Source organism: Triturus cristatus, chromosome 4_2, assembly GCF_964204655.1.
Source record: "Triturus cristatus chromosome 4_2, aTriCri1.1, whole genome shotgun sequence".
Classification (NCBI taxonomy): domain Eukaryota; kingdom Metazoa; phylum Chordata; class Amphibia; order Caudata; family Salamandridae; genus Triturus; species Triturus cristatus.
Window position 1 is genome coordinate 255,398,471 of NC_140586.1, and position 17,693 is coordinate 255,416,163.

General features: G+C 44.3%; 1 protein-coding gene across 6 annotated transcripts in view; it reads left to right on the top strand.

Annotated features, from left to right (window-relative positions):
• Positions 1 to 17,693, top strand: part of PTPRC (protein tyrosine phosphatase receptor type C) — a 623,869-nt gene that overhangs the window by 263,303 nt on the left and 342,873 nt on the right. For 3 of the 6 annotated variants that reach the window (XM_085601450.1, XM_085601453.1, XM_085601449.1), the window contains one exon: positions 14,437 to 14,493. In XM_085601450.1, coding sequence (XP_085457576.1) covers positions 14,437 to 14,493 — 57 coding nt within the window. Of the gene's footprint in view, positions 1 to 14,433; positions 14,494 to 17,693 lie in introns of all 6 variants that reach the window. The other 3 variants (XM_085601451.1, XM_085601452.1, XM_085601448.1) reach the window with 1 other exon arrangement.

A 17,693-nucleotide genomic window follows, 5' to 3' on the forward strand; every position in this document is an offset into this window, starting at 1 on the left:
CCCACGGAAAGGAGGTCACGTGAAGGACAAGAGAAGTATTGAGAACCTGGAATAGCATGTACATAAGGGATTACAGTTGGACACAGATGAAGATTTAAATACACATGTAGTGGAAGAACTTGTGGCAGAATAAACATTGGATTATGGCATGACTGTGAACAGTAAAAAACATTATGTCATGGCCATACTATTCCATTCATCCAATGCATTCAATCCATTATTGACTGAGTCACATGCAGAAATCCAGCGGCATTCACATTATGTGTGTAGATGTGCAAGGTTACCTCCTCGTATAGCGAAGTTGGGCGGATCAATCACCTGCCAGATACAGTCCTTTTCGGTGTTTTTGTGAGAGACAAAATGAGGAATCAAAGGAGCATTCTCTATGCCGCATCTGATCCAGCTCCTATATTGAATGATGCGGGTTTGGATTATCGGTGTGGATTGTCCAATATATAACGCATTGCAAGGACATCAGATGGTATATATCACATTTGTAGATCAACAGTTGGTGAATTGTTTCAATGGATAGCAAGTAGTACCATGTTTAAAATCTTGGTGTTAAGAGTTTGGGGATAAATTGCACAGTTCTGACATTTTAAAATAGCCGATGGGGGAGACAGATCCCAACAAGTAGTGATGGATTGGTTGCTTGGGATTTCGAGGGTCCATGTCATGAACCAGATGATCACCAAAATGATGTCCCCTTTTGTGGAAAATAGAGGAGGGTCTGAGAAAAGCTTCTGAAATTGAACTATGTCCCACTTTTTCTTGATTATTTTCCTCACTTTCTTACTTGCTTGGACAAAAAGTTGATTCAATAGGAATTTGTGTATTAGGTTTCATTTATTTAGGGGTAAGAACTCCCTAGGGCAGTACCATGTGCATTTAATTGATCTGGAGACTATGCATTTGGGTTAGCCCCTTGTCAGCAATTTTTTAGCCAAAATGGCTGCTCCACAGAAATAATCCTTACGCCATTAGCAGTTCCTACGAATCCATAGAAATAGACCATAAGGTAAACTGTCTCGGAGGCCCCTGGGGTGACTGCTGGTATACAAGAGTAAGGTGTTTCTTTTAGTTGGTTTCCTAAACAAAGTGGTTCTGATTTTACCATCTTGTACTTGTAATGATAGGTCAAGGAATGATAAGCTGTTATGTCTGGCATCAAATATGAAGGCGAGATGCATTTGTGTGGTGTTTAACCAGTGGACAAAAAGAGGCAAGGACTTGACATTGCCCCACCAGATAAGAGGGATATCATCAATGTATTGTTTCTATAGGTGAATATGACTATGGAAGGGGTTGTTGAGAGACAAAATGTGAGTTTCTCGAGGTTGCCAACATAGAGAATGGCAAATTTAGGGTGGACATTTTCAAAGGTTAGAGATTCAGGTGGCATGGCAGAGGAGGCGGGGTGGAAGGTAGAAGTGAGATGAAAGGGGGAAAAAGTGGTATTAGAGTTTTTCGGACAGGGCCAAAAACTTAACGGAGCCTGATCCATCTGAAAAATTCAAAAGATCTTTGTGGAGTAAAACAAAGTCACTACATACTGTGGGGACAAAAGATAACCCTCTGACCAGAAAATGTATTTCATTAGATGATAAATTATGGTTTGATAAACTGAAAATCGATATTATGTCAGTTTTTGAGTGTTGATTGACCAAATTAGTAGATGTTGTGTCCCTATTTGGGCTATCTATTGTGGGCACCCCTATTTGTAAAATTTGCAGCGAGTTTGTCGTCTACGCGGATATTCATATTGGAAATTTGCCCTCCCTCTCCCTCTGCACCTTTCTAAAAAACAAATTGGGTGTTGGGGTGGTTTATTTGAGTCAGTCATGGCACTTGCGCCCTACCCATGGTCTGATTCGTCTAGTGAACTATAAGAGCATTCAGAAAAGGTCACTGACTTGTGGTTTTTGTGGAGTGCCCAAGGTTGAAACTTTGACTATTAGTGTAAGTCATGTAAAATGTGTTGTTTTGATAAGGGTAAGTGTTTTCTTTGCTATAGTTTTTGATGTCCTTTTGGATTTTTAACGATCTTCTTATTTTGTTATATGGTGTTGAATTCTGTAAAGGAGATTTGATTTGATACTGTGGTATATTATACATCAAAATTGATCTAATACATTTTGATTACCAATTATGTGGCCATATTGTCTTGGTGTTGTCATAACCCGATGTATTATACTGATTTCCTATGGGACATTATTGTGTGATATAAATTAAACCCAGGTCTCATATGGGTATACGGGTTACTTCTGTTTTACTCACCCCTTAAACTTTTTACTAAAGGCATTGGTGCGGTTGAGACCCTAGTATGTCAGGCTAGAAATGCAGATCCCAAAAAGGTGAATTTCAATCTTTTCCCTGCTCATTTTAAGCTGAGTCACAAACATCTAGTGATGTACCTTGATGAGGCATTCCTGTGGCTGGACGGCAGTGTGATGTTCATTGCCTGTTATCCGAACAATAATCAGAGTGTTATCAATAGATAGAAACAGGGCAACACCAAAGGTTTCAATGAAATAGTCCTGAGGTGTCATGTATAAGATTTAAAGTAATGGAAACAGAACCAAGCCATGGGGAACACAACATAAAAAATGCTTGGATGAGGATGTAAAAAACAAAAAGTGCTAATATGTAAGCTCTGTCGTGGTACAAGCCAAGACTTGAGTGCCATAGATTACTTGTAAGTACTCATGCATATGTAGTATGCAATTTCCTCAATTTCTTACTTTTATCCTTTAAAGTGGAGGTAAATGTTTGTAAGCCATTCTTTTAACAGAAGATTTTAGTAATATGATTATTTTGCCTATAAAACATTGAATTATAAAAAATACTATGAAAAATATGCCATAATCTGTGTTTATGTTCAACGACAACCCAGAGTTGTATGTGGGTTTTCATTGTTCATCGTGGAAGATGCAATGACTGACCATTGATTATTTATTCACAATATTCACCATGAATGTCCATCGTAAAACACCTGGGGCAGGCCACAGCAACACTGATCTGCATGACATCCATGGTACCTTGTACATTCTTGGTTGTGTTGAACCTTTCTATTGTGACTTCTCATAGTTACTATGCATCCTCCCCAGAGTTCTAAGTCCCAGCTGCTCAGCTAGTGAGCGAGGTCATTGGATGGTTGGAATGTTAAGAGTGTTTGTGCTTGGAAGGAGAAGGGCTGAGCAGCAGGATTCTGCTCCTAGTGGGGTGTAATGATGAGGAGACGTGTAAAGGTACAACCTTCTTTATTGTAAGCTCTCACATGAATGCCGTTAACCAGCGGCTCCCACCCGCTTCCTCAATCAACATTCCACCTCGCACGGCGGGCAACATGCGCAAACACACAAGTGGTGGGACGGAGGCGGGGATGGGACAGAAGTAAAGGTAGACATTACATCTTCTCCCGTTTTTTAAAGACAGGCTAATAAACTGCATAGTCTTTGAATCTGACAGGGGAACAATTCTTCTTCAGTTTTTCAAGATAACTAGCACATTACATATTCTTTAAATCTAACAGGAGGAATAACCATTCTCTCATTCTGAACAGTGCCATCGGGACTGGTTACAAGCATAGGAGGAGATACATTGGTGTGATTCCCAGCAGTGGCTGGCGCAGTGCTTGCACCACACAGTTCACTGTTATTTGCATTTCCTGAAGATGCCAATGCTTCGTTTTGTAACTTATCATGCCTGCTCACTGGTTCTGGGGTCCTGCTTCTAACAACATTCGATCCATTCCCCCACTTACCGTTGTGGAGTAGGACAGCATTACCCTGGGTCTTGACCACACACCTGGGCACACTGTACTTGCTCATGTTTGTTCTTTTTCTAGGATATTTCACTCTCACCACATTGCCTGCCTTCACAGACATCTCCTTCACCAAATTCCTAGCATTGTAATTAATGCGCATGCACTTCTGGCGTTTGTCCACCAGATTTCTCATCTTGATCTCTTTTTCACTGTAATTCAGGATTCTCCCATTTTGTCCAAGCCAAAGACCAGTATGGCTGCAATTGTGTGATTGCTGCTCTACCCCTGATTAGCTCAAAGGGGGTTCTATCAGTGCTGTTGTGTGGAGTGGTGCGGTATGACCGCAACCTGGTACGGAGAGCTTGCTCCAATGGGGATGTGAGATCTTAAAGCCATTTGGATGGTTTCTTTAACTAGGCGATTGGCCCGCTCAACCTGACCATTGCCTTGTGGGTGGTACAAAGAGGATCTCACATGTTCTATGCCATTCTTTTTCATGAATGAAACCAACTCAGAGGATACAAACTGCACACTGGTGACTAACTGATGCGGGAAACCCTCTCTGCAAAACAATTCCTTCAAAAAGCTCACTACTTCACGTATGGTAGGTTGTGACACAAATTTGACTTCCATCCACTTGCTGAAGTAATCAATTATAACTATGGCATAGCACATTTCTAAGTTTAAAGCATACATCGGTCCAATAAAGTCAATGCCGACTTTTTTCCAGGGACCCTCGGGTAGTTCCACGGATGTAATAGGGCAATGCTGTGTTGTCATTGTCTTGTTTGTCTTAGTGCAGATTGAACAATTAGTGACAAATACATCAACATCACGAACCATGTAGGGCCCCCAGTATCACTCCCTTAACCTTTGTTTGGTACCTGTCATTCCCACATGGCCTTCATGAGCTAATGTTATCAACCTTTTCCTCAGGGACATCGGTGCCATTAAGGTCTCTCAGCGGAGAATATTTTCGATAACACTAATGTCTTCTTTTATTTTCCAGTACGGTCTAAGTGCCTCATCTAATGCTCTTTCTCGAGGCCATCCTTTAACCACATATTTCTTAATTTCAGCAAACATATTGTCACTCTTTATAGCCTCTAACCATTCTGGTTTGGTAATGGTACCTTTGGATTCCTCATAGACAAACAAGCACGAAACAAGCAAGTCATCTTCCTAACAATCATCATAATTAGATTCACTCTCACAAGAGGCATGTGACAAGTAATCTGCCGACACATTAACTATGCAGGGAATGTACTCCATCTTAATCTGATACTCCTGCAACGTACACACCAACTTTGCTATTCTTGGAGAGGGTTGACTAGAACTCTATCCTATTAGTATGCTGAATAATGGCTTGTGGTCAGTGCGGATGGAGAATTCGTTGCCCCACAGAAAACTTTTAAACTTTGCAACTGCCCAAACACAAGCCAATAATTTACGCTCAATTACAGAGTATTTTTCCCTTGGGCTTCTTAGTGTGCGTGATGCAAATGCAATGACTTTTTCCTCTTTTTCTGTTTTTTGGCTGAGCACTGCCCCTGGCCGTTTTGGCTGGCATCTTTGGTCACAATACTGTGCAATTTTTCGCTGAATGATTGTAGTGATGCTGCTTGCTCGAGTTCTTTTTTTATGACCTTTAGGCTTTTATCATCCCAAATGAATTCTGCATCCCTGTTTATCAGTTTCTGTAGTGGTTCAACTTTGGTAGCGTAACGTTGTATGAACTTAGAGTGGAATTCACATATGCCTAAGAAAGATGCAAGTTCTTCCTTATTCATCGGGCTTGACGATAAGGAGATTGCAGATATCAAGGACGGTTTTGGTCAAACTCTTTTATCAATGAGGTGACCTAAGTACTCTACAGTTCCTTTGAGAAATTAGCATTTGTCCTTTTGCAAGGTGAGTCGACAGTCCTTAATCCTTTGCAGGACTTTCCTTAGCACCGCTAAGTGTTCTTCTTCCGTCTTGCTGTAAACCAGTACTTTATCCTGGAATGACCTCACACCTTCCATGCCACAGAACAGTTGATTCATTATGCGCTGGAATACAGCAGATGCTGAACACAGCCGGAAAGGTAATCTGCAAAATTGATATGCTCCTTCACGAGTGATAAACAATGTATATTTGTTTGACTCCTCATGTAGCTGTATCTGGTGGTACGCTGCGCTGAAATCTTGTGTTGTAAAGATCTTCACCTGATCCAACATCATCACCATCTCTTTTATTAGAGGTTGACAATCTGCTACCACATGGCGGTTTAGTTCATGAAGGTCGATGCATAAGCGGATCATTCCACTCTTTTTCTTCGAAATAACCGCAGGAGAAAGCCATTCAGATGCATTGATTGGCTTGATAATTCCTTCTTGGCACCAACTCTCCAGAATGGCTTTAACTTCAGCGCAGGAAGACAATAGTATGTTTCTGACACGTTGTTTCATAGGGTATGCGTATGCATTACCCTTCAGAATTATCTTGGGTTTGAAATCCTTCAAGCATCCCAATTGCCTGCTGACCACCCCCTTGAATTCCCTAAGGATGGCTTCCAAGTCGTCCTCTTGAATGCTAAATGCATAGGGAGGTTGGCATGGGTTGATCATCATTTTAAGTTTTTGTTAGTTTAACCATCCGAGGATGTTCACATTATAATCTACTCTAAAAATTATTGTGAAGGTTTTTTTTTTCTTTGAATGAAAAATCCTCTTTGAATTCTCCTTCCAATTTTATTTAGTGTCTGCCATAGGCACCTGGAGCTATTCTGCTAGCCTCCAACGGTGTCTTGCACTTTAAATCATTGTAGATGTCCTTTGACAAGATTGTAATTCTCGATCCAGTATCCACCAACATCTCAATGTTTTCTCCGTTCAAACAGTGTTGCAGGGATTCTGCTTATGCACAGAACTATGCACAGGAAACCAGGACCTCAGTGAATTGTGGTGTACCAAAAAACTCACCTCAGAACCCAGAACCCCTTATCCGACCAGCATCAGTGTCCCATTCGTTATCCGAGTTTTATCTCGGCGGTCCCAATGTATAGACAACCCAGAACAAGCGACTTAGGGTATTCTCAGGAATGGTGGGAATCAGAAATACCTGTTCGTAATTATTCTCATATCAGTCCACAACAGAATAAACAGAGACACGGTAAAGTTTAAAGAGTTTATTTTATAAAACTCGTGTCCTAAGATGCAGTACTTTGGCTAACATAAGCAGACAAATGATTAAGATCAAAACCATCAGCATAGTTACAATACCATAGAAAATGAAAGGAGTAATCCTAATAAAATGACAGTGGATGACAGCCACCTTCCTTTCGCTAGTAAACTAATATTATTATTATTAGACTAATAAAAGGTCTCTAGGCTTGAATGGGGAACCCCATACCGTAAAGATCAGCTTAGTGGAATCACATCACAGGATCAGCTAGACTCTGCTCCTGGGAAAGCTCTTCTTCCGAATGTCTCTAAAGCATGCAGCACTGCAATATTAAAAGCACTCGACTTTCAGGTATTTGCAGCTGCGTGCGTGTTATGGCTAAATAGTGGGCCGATCAACCTGAACCCAACAACATGCACCGTCTAGCGACCCAGACTGTTTCTTTACACAATGTTCAGACCAAGGTCGCTGCTCACTGTTAGGGATGTGAACAACAGACAGTTCTCATGTGAAGCAAAGGCGAGCAAGCATTTCTCAATTAATAACATGTAACTACAGTGTCGTGTGCAAAAGCAGCAAAAGTGGCAAGATGGCTTTCTAACATCTAACGCGGTTGTGCTAACTTAGCATTGTACGTATATAAATAGCAGTCTTCACTACAACAGACACTGCATCTGTGCTAGTTCTTCACGTCTTATCTGTTGATGATGGCCACAAGCAACACCAAGTTTTCTAACAGTTCACTCTCATCAGAGTCTGCCTCTGATTTGGATTCATTCACTGTGTAAGCCTTCTTTGAACGTGATGCTCTGCAAACCTTAAGGAAATGTCCAATTTTTTCGCATCACATGCAGACCTTGCCCCATGCAGGACATTCTTTGTTGAACACCCAGCCGCAGCCCGTGGAAGGAGTTCCGTGGGGCGGAAAGGCGGGGCGGGGGAGGGGCAGGGTGGGGGGTACTAAAAACCGGAATATGGATAATTGGAGGTAAGTAAACAATTAAATAAATAAAACGAATTTCGTTGCGCGCCTTGCATCGCAAAATGCACCACATGCATACTGAACCCACACCGATAACAGCTAGTCTTGCCACTCTATGTGCTGGGTGGTTTTCATGTGTAGTTCTTCTGGGGTCGATTAGTTGTTGACTCTTCTTCTTCTTTACGAACTAGATTGGCACTCCCTTGCTGGCTGTCAGGTTGCACAGCAACTTCACTCCCTTGGCTGACCTTTCCATGCTCTTAATGGTTGAAATCACTTTCTCCAGGCTCGGGCTCCTATGACATAATAACTTCTCTTGCGCCTTCACACAAGTGGTGCGCATCACCACCTTATTGCATATCATTTGATCCATGTCTTTGAATGCACATGTTGTGGCCAACATCCTTAGTGTTGCAACATAGGATTCGATTGCCTCACGTGGTACCTAGTACCTGTAGTAGAAATTGTATCTTTCCATTATAATGCTCATAGTGGTATCAAAGTAATTCTTCATTGTTATTTGGCTTCAATTAACACATTCCACTCCTGATCCTCCTCCTCTTTTTCTACAGGGGTTATATGATCAAACAACCTTCTTCCCTCTGCCCCCAAACAATTATACATCATGGCTTGTTTCCTGGCTGGATTGTATTCAGTCCCATCAATAGCCTCCAGATTTTTTTCGAAACATTTAACCCACTGAGTCCAACTTTTGGCAGTTGGCCCAGGGACTTCCAAAAAGGTGCTGGGAATGGCCACTGCATTCATTAAACCAGCCATGCTGTCGCAGTTCCACCAATCTTAAGGTAAATATAGCCAAAATGTCTCTATAACACAATTTAGAGTTATTTGAGAGGGATTGGCTCTCTCCGGTGTCCGCTTGAAGTATCACCCTGAGGACAATTATAATTGGGCCTGTTTACTCACCCTTGGTTTTGCAACTCCTCCCAGAGGCTGGCAGGAGAGAGGCAAAGGCGAATCAGGAAGAGGCAGGAGGACGGACAGCTGGCGTGGGGGTGAAACTGCTGGTGCTCGGGAGGAGTCGACTGACACTCCTCCTGCCTTGCAGTGTCAAAGAGCTGATCTGAGGGGGGGTCGGACGGCAAGCAGCCTTCACCACACAGCCATGATGTACTCTGCAAACATGGCAGGAAACATCAGTATCCCGTAACCATCACCAGATAATTGCGCGTAATGATGAGGAGATGTGTAAAGGTACAACCTTCTTTATTGTAAGCCCTCACATGAATGCTGTTAACCAACGGCTCCTGCCCACTCCCTTCATCAACATTCCACCTTGCGCGGGGCAGGTGCTATGCGCACACACACAAGAGGTGGGACAGAGGCAGAAAAAGGGACAGAAGTGAAGGTAGTCATTACATGGGGCTCTACCTGATTAACTTGTAACCTTCTCTGAATCTAATAAATCTACATCTTTTGTAACTTACAAGACTACATCTTTGATTACAACACTTTCATTGATTGGCAATCTATGAATAACTGTGGATAATTATGAACATTTACCTGAGCCACCATGGTCAAGGATCTTGATTGTTGTACTTACAAACTGAGCTGTGCCCGGTCCATCAGACATCAATATTATGGAATGTCCCATAGATGGTTGTTGATTGAAAATGCTTCTAAGGCTGGTGAAGGTGTTCAGAGTAAATCAGTGGTCTTATATGTATATTAGTGTTCCCATCTGTACCAATGATGGTGTTTGCAATGTGTGTCTATTACAGTCTTTTCAAGTCTTCTAATACTGGTAGCAGCACAGGAGTCACAGCGAGGATGTGGCCTAACAGCTAGAATGGTCGACCTTGAAGGGGAAGGGGGGGGCATGTACCGGGTTCGAAGCTTGTCAGGGACACTCAACATCCTGTGATTCTGTGCAAATCACTTAATATCTCGCGCCTAACACACTGAATGTACCCATCTGTAACACAACTGGTGCTCATGTAAAGCGCTCTGAAACCTTCGGGTCGATTTCGTGCTATAGAAACTTCCAAAAAAAGCAAAAGCCACTGTTTATGCATCGCATTTTGAGCTTGTTTTCCGTAGTGACTCGTGCAGTACTAGTATTATATAAAGTAGTGATACAATATTATACCTTGATATTGTTTTATTTCGACTTTAACTAAATGTGCCTTTAGGCTTGAGCCTCCGTATTACTCCATATCTTTTCCTCATGAGTAGGCCTGGGAGAAATATCTATTAGGACAGCGCAATCTCACATAACGTCAGGGATTTCGCTTTATGCTTGTTACTCGAAGTTTATTTATTTATTTATTTATTTATTTCTGACATTTATTGAGCGCGAACGAATACCCATGGGCGTCTCGGCGCTAGACTATGCAGCTGACTCTCCCCAGCAGTGGAGGGACCAGGGCGAAATTACTGGTTAAACAGCCAGGTTTTCAGATTCTTACGAAACTGAAAGAGTGAAGGACTAGTTCTGATTTGTTGTGGCAACGTGTTCCAGATCTTGGGTGCCGCAACTGAAAAGCGGCGATCACCCCAGGAAACTGTTTTAGAGCGTGGGACCACTAGTTGGTTGAGAGTCATAGATCTAAGTTGTCTAGTCGGTCGATATTGTATGAGCTGGTCCTTGAGAGTGCATGGGCCTTGATCATGGAGAACCTTATAAACTATGCAGAGGGATTTGAACTTGATCCTGTTTTTGATTGTTAACCAATGGTATGTCCTGATGGTATCGGAAATGGGAACACATTTGGGTATTCCGGAGAGGAGGTGGGCTGCCGCATTCTGTATTGTTTGTAATTTTTTTGTGACTCTGGTTTGGGCATTTAAGAGAAGTGCATTACAATAATCTAGAGATGAAAGAACCAAGGAGCTAACCAGTGTTTTGGCAGCAACATCTGGGAGGAATGGGATAATCTTCCTTATCATTTTCAGTTTGTAGTGGGCTGTGGCTGCTACTTTATTTGCATGTGCCATAAAGTTAAGATGGTCATCAAAAATGACTCCCAGATTCCTGACCTTGGAAGTCGGGCTAGGTGGAATGCCGAAGGCTGGGGGCCACCAAAGAGTGGGCCAGGTCGGAGAGAGGGGTCCAAAGATGACCACCTCCGTTTTGTCGGAATTAAGCTTCAGGCAGTTACCTGCCATCCACTCTCCGATCGTGCACATTGCATTTTGGAAGCGCTCTGCCACTTCCATCCCTTCACCCTTGATGGCCAACACCAGTTGCGTGTCATCTGCATATGAGGTTAGGCTCATCCCAAATGCTTTGATGATACCTGCCAGGTCCGACACATAGATATTAAATAGTGTCGGACTAAGGGAGGAGCCTTGAGGAACCCCACACGGGAGTGACAACTTGGCTGATTGATATGGTCCTAATGTAACCATCTGTGTTCTGTCGGCCAGGAAGGAGGAGAGCAAATCTCTCGCCGTATGGTGAATGCCCATCCTCCCGACACGATCGACCAAGATCTTATGGTCGACCGTGTCGAAGGCTGCCGAGAGATCCAGCAGTACAAGTAGTGCTGTCCCGCCCTGATCACGGATGATTCGGATGTCATCGGCTGCCTTGATGAGGGCGGTTTCCGTACCATGGAATTTACGGAAGCCATACTGTGTATCGTCCAGGAGCTGGTGTTTCTCTATATACTCTGAAAGCTGCTGGTTCATCGCTTTTTCTGCCACTTTAGCTAGAAAAGGAAGACTAGCTATGGGCCTATAGTTCTTAAGCTCCTCCTTATCTAAGCTGGGTTTCTTTAGCAGGGATTTAACCAGCGTGTTTTTAAGGCAATCAGGGTAGCTCCCGGAGGTCAGTATGGTATTACAGACATCTGTGATGACCGGGGCAATGGTGTCCATGACCATAGAGAGAACTGCGGAAGGGCAGGGGTCCAGAGCCAAACCAGATTTAATAGATTTAATGATGATTGTTGTTTGATCAATAGAGAGAGCCCTAAAACTGGACAAGATGTTACTTGAGGGGGTATGAGCGAGGAAGGCTTTACTAATGTTGATTTTAGAGGTGAAGGCTTGGTATATGTCGTTAACTTTAGAGAAGAAAAATTCAGACAGCGCGTCACAAAATGGTTGTGACGGTGGAGGATTGAGGTCTGGTGCATTACCAGTAAGGGTTTTGGTTATATTGAATAGTTGTCTACTGGAATTTTTAGCGTTTTCAATTTGCTCCGAGAAAAATGTTTTTTTGGCTGCGAGAATCATGGATTTATAAATGGCCAATGATTCTTTATATATGGTCTTACTTTTGGCATTGTTGCTTCTGCGCCATTGCCTTTCCCTGTTCCTACTTATTTGTTTTAGGACTCTTAGTTCTTCGGTATACCACGGAGCGGTCGGTGTGCTTCTATTCCTAGAATGGCACTTGGTGGGTACCAGGAGATTTGTGGCGTCGCCAAGCCAATCGTGAAATTGGCCGGTGGCGATAGTAGGATCATCGGATAGGGTTGGGCAGGTTTTGTCCAGTAATGTTATAAATTCATTTTGGTCTAGATTCTTCCATACTTTGAAGGGGCAGGGCTTCATAGCAGTACCCTTCTTCCTGCGTGGTTCCTTAATTATCAGGCCGCTGAATATGGCAAAATGGTCTGTCCAAGGCATAGGCAGAATATTTAATATATGCAAGCCCTCTACGTTGGAAAAGATACCATCCAGCGTGTGTCCTGCCTTGTGGGTGGACGCGGTGACCAATTGTCTAAGGCCCAATGTTTCTAGGTCTGATATAAGGACAGCGGTATCCCTGTCATTCACTTGTTCTAGGTGGAAATTCACATCGCCCATCATTGTGGTAGACTCTTCAGTGGCAATTGATTCAGTAATTGCACTGAGGTTAGAAAGGAAGCCTGCTTTAGTCCCGGGGGGACGATATAATAGCACTCCCTTAAAGTTAAAGAGGGCTGTAAACTTTATATTAAAGTGCATGGCTTCACATGAGGTGGCAGGGATAAATGCTGTTCGGACCTCAAACCGATCTCTGATTATGATAGCTAAACCCCCTCCCTTTTTGCTGACCCTATCCTGTCGGTAGGCTTTATAGCCGGGAGGGACAGCCACTACGAGATCGGGGGCCGAAGAATCATCAGTCCATGTTTCTGTAATATACAGGACATGTAGGTTGTTGTCAGTTATAAGGTCTGCTATTTCTTGTCTATGTTTGCCCAAAGAGCGCGCATTAATGAGGGCCATAAGGATGACCACTTCGTTGTCATCACATTGCAAATTAGAGATCGCCTTTGAGTTATTAATATGAATCGTGGTGTTGCAGTGGGGGCAAATCAGGTTAGCAGCCATCGTTATCTGTTGGATGTTGTGTTTGATACATTGAAAAGAGTGAATTGGTTAAAGCCTCATCAAGGCCGAGCGTGAATAAGCTCGCTTGAGATGTAAGGAGGCCGGATCAGGGGTCGTGGCCCTGGGCGCGGGCCAGGCGCGGACGGGTGCAGACGGGCTTGCCTTTGGCGCGCCTTCGGCGCGCCTTCGGCGCGCCCGCTGCGCGGACGGATGTTCATACCCTTATATCCGTGTGAGGAGGGCATGAGGCGTCGAGCAGCTGGAGCGCTACCCCTCCCTCACCCAAGATGGCCGAACCCTTTCTCCACAGCGCGAGGATGTGACAATGCGCGCTGTGCTTGAAGGCGAGAATGCGTGCAGGTAGGAATGATACTGGATTGCAGCAGCAAAGAGGTTTAAAAATGAACAATATATTTTAAAAGTAGCATACAACAGAGTAAACCCCTGGCTTCCGCCTCAGGGGAGAGACTAATGCAAAGTCCTGGAAATTACACCACTATGTCACTGTCACATTCCGCATTCTTGTAAAACATCATTACAGGAAGAACACAAAATGACCATAACCAGAGCAAATGTTTACAACACTTGTGGGTTTTTTTGTGCTATTTTTTTAGTGTGAAATGCCAGTTTCGCATTTCACATAAGTTTGCTTTGATTCACTGAATGTTTGTGAAATTTCGTCACGTACAATCCACTCCCATGCTGTTCTGTCCTTCCTGTGATTTTCCTCACACCCCCATTCATAGCTTGCTAGTCCTATTAAGGGTTCTGTGTGTCTATGTAAGCAAATTAATGAATATCCAATTGAAAAGTATTCACCCGTTTAAAGCTTGCATATCACATCCATTGGTAACCAAATGAACTCTTTCGAGTATTAGACTGTCCAACATACACAATCTACAAATATGGAAATATGAATACAGTGTATTGTACTGCTCAGACAATGTAAAGCGTTTTAAAAATATATCCGATCCAAAAAAAAGGATGGACACTTAAAGAGATGGGTCATTTTGTTGCCTATGGTGGTTTTATGGGCTTAATGTTTTTTTTTTAATCTGTATTAATATAAAACGTTTAAGTACTTTGGATTGAAGTTGTTGGTCTTGTTTTAGCGCTGTGATATTTTAAATATGTACACCGAGTCCTCTCCATCTTCAGCTGAAGGTGCTACAAATGTTTTTTGCTTATTTAAGAACAGTATGTTTTTTTAACTATAATATTTTCTTGTCAGCAGGAGAAAATGTAACTATGCAAACAACCACAGCAGGAGCACCTTCACCACCAAAGTGCAGTAAGTTTTGTTTTCATCACAATGTTCTTTGTGATCAGTCCCTAAACTGAAGAAACTTTAAATTAAGCTTGCTGCTCTCTCACAGAGATCGCATTCTTTCCGAGAAGCTCTGGTGCTGACATCTTCTTGCATGTATATCTCTCCTGCTGTGAAGTGCTTTTGCTCATGGCCAGACAGGCCTTTTATTCCACCAGTCATTTCCCCAGTAGGCTGGAGACCTTGGAGGCTCCCGGTGCCTCTGTCACTTTCCCAAACTCCCTAAGGTTAATTCAGTGGTGTAGCTAGACGTACTACCACCTAGGGCGGCGCCTACGTTTGACGCCCAGGTGCAGGAAAGAGCGGTGGGTGGCAGCTGATGGACAACTTGTTGGTGGGGGGGGGGCTGGCGGGCGATGGGTGACTTGTTCTCGGAGCCGGGGGGGAGGGGGCGATGATGGTAGTCAACAGACATGACTCCTACCGCCCTCAAAAACAGTGCTGCCGGGGGCAAAAAAAACCCTCCCTTCTAGCTACACCACAGCGTTAATTACAGCCGACAGGCGAGGCTTCAAGAGAGAGAGAGAAAGAGAGCAAGAGGAAGGGTAGAGAGAAAGTGATCAGCAATGGAGAAGCGAGAGAGGAGAGACGGGGAGGGAGAGAATGGATGGAGATGGGAGAGATTGTGAGGAGACAAAAATAGTGGGCTGGTTGGAGCATTTTTACCAGGACTGCTTTGGTACCCCAGTCCGGCCCTGCTGCCCCTTTCAAAGGTAAGAAGGTCCTCATGGTAGAACTGCACATGGTGTATTAAGAGCACGGTGCAATATTTAACAATGTGCATGAATGTGTCACCCTTGCAAAAGTTTCAATTTGGGGCCTTCTTTGTCCCTTCAAATGCTATGGATCACCCCTCATTGTTCTGGGTCCTTGACTACACTTGAACCCCACCATCTGAATGGCTGACTCCTCAAACTCTGATGCACACAATGGTTCAATAGTTCCCATTTAATTCCCCAAATAGTCATCTAAATTTGTGGCTTATACTCTGTTTATGGAGGCTATTAGCATCCTCTGCAGCTAAAAACTACTATTGTACCTACAAAACTGCTTTGACATAAGGTGGTGTGTAGAGCAGGGGCTTAGCAGTCATTAGTGCTACAGGCAGTAGCGGCCGGTGGTGGGAGTGCTGCCGGGCGCTGACGTGGGGTGGGGGAGAGGCAGGGTGGGGGGTAGTAAACTGCAGACTACGGCAGATTACAGGTAAGTAAACATATACATAAATAAAACAAATTTCGTTGCGCGTGCTGCATCGCCAAATGCAATGCAAGGGGCGCAACGAAATTCGTTTTATTTATTTATATGTTTACTTACCTGTAATCAGCCGTAATCCTTAGTTTACTACCCCCAACCCTGCCCCTCCCCACCCCACGTCAGCGCCCGGCAGCACTCCCACCACCGGCAGCTACTGGCTACAGGAGTAGTGCCACTGGGAGCAGTGGTCCGAGAGGCCCATTGCCCCCCATTTGAAGGTACTTTTACTATCAAACCAGCAGATGGCGAGGGGGACTTTTTCCTTCCTTGCATTAGGACCCATGGCATTCTTGCTACACCACTGGGTGATCGCAATAAAAAGAATCGTAAAATCTTAATTTCTGGATTGCCAGCCTGTCGCGGCTTGGAAGGAATTCCATCACTTTTAATAACGCTGCCTGAGCAGAGGTGTAACATTAGCCCCTGCAGCCCCCGCAGAGTGGGGGTCCCCCAAGCAACAGGTGGCAGATATCTGGCCTGAGAGCTCCTGACTGAGTCTGGGGGGTGGGGGTACTCCTTGCACTTTGCAGGGCGGGCCCCTCAGGTTTCGTTACGCCACTGTGCAGCCTGGGGACACTATCCAGAAAAAAGAAGATTGTCCTTGGAAGATTTCAAGGCGTGCCCTTTAATTAGCTGACAATCCTGAAAGGTCACTGGTTTTCTGGTGTAGGTTAGGCGACACAGTGGTGTCTTCAGCATACATCTGGGCTATGAGACAGAGCTTTGAATGGTCATTTCATTATCTTGGACGCCGCTGCTACCCTCTTCCTTATTGAACCCCAATTGACACGTTCACCTAAAGTAAAGCTTTCTTGGGATCTTGGGTTTCTACGCTTTTACAGTGGCAGCCAACATGACTTGGGGGTGGCGTGGCGGGGGCAGCACGCGGGGGTGAGGGCAGGCGTTGGGGGAAGCGCAAGGTTTAACGGCGTAAAAGAAAAAAAATTACACATTTACCTTGCCGCCGGGTCCCGCGTCTCTGTTCCTTGCTCCTGCTCTCCTTGTGGGACAGGAAGCCAGGAAAAGCCAGGTTCTCCTGACCAATCAAAACGCTGCAATGCAGCATTGTGTTTGGTAAGCTTCCAGGCTCCCCTGACCAATCACAATGCTGCATTGCAGCGTTGTGATTGGTTTTGAGTGTCTTGTTTTGACGCTCAACCAAAGAATGGGGGCCTGGGCTTGTTCTTCACACATGCTGTAATGCTGTCTGCGTGGAGAACGGGGAAAGTGCACATGACTGGTTTGGGAGCCCGAGAGGGCCTACCAAACAGTCACTGCGCACTTAGGAGTGGGCAAACCACTTCCCACGCTGCTCCGTGAACAGAGCAAAGCAGCCCCGCACACCCCCGCAAAGGGAAACAACCATTAAAATGTAGTCATTACAACGCACTACCTTTACAACACAGGCTGTTGCAACGCAAGTGCCTTTACATCGCATGCCATTACAATGCATGCCATTACAACGCATGTCACTACAACGCATGCCAATACACCGCATGCCATTACAACGCAAGTCACTACAACGCATTATAAGGTAAGTAATAAGGGTTCTTTAGTTTTAGGGGGCAGGGCCGGCTTTAGAACTGGTGGCGCCCTGTGCGAAAATGCTTGCGGGCGCCCCCGCTTCCCCCCCATGACCACCTTGCCACGGATTCCCTCACTACCACCATTTGACAGTGCCCCCCAAGTCTCCATAACCAAAGTCTCTTCGATTCATTTTCTTTTATAGCGCCACTCATGCCAGTTTAAGGTGTCAGAACACTTTACATCACACATATGTGTTGCACGGGGACAATCATACATGTGTAAATCAGAATCAGAAATGTTACATACGACAGAGCCCTACAAGGTGTAGGAGTCACGTCATCCATACTGGTAGGCAGCATAGTTTAAGAGTCCTTGGTCTGGAA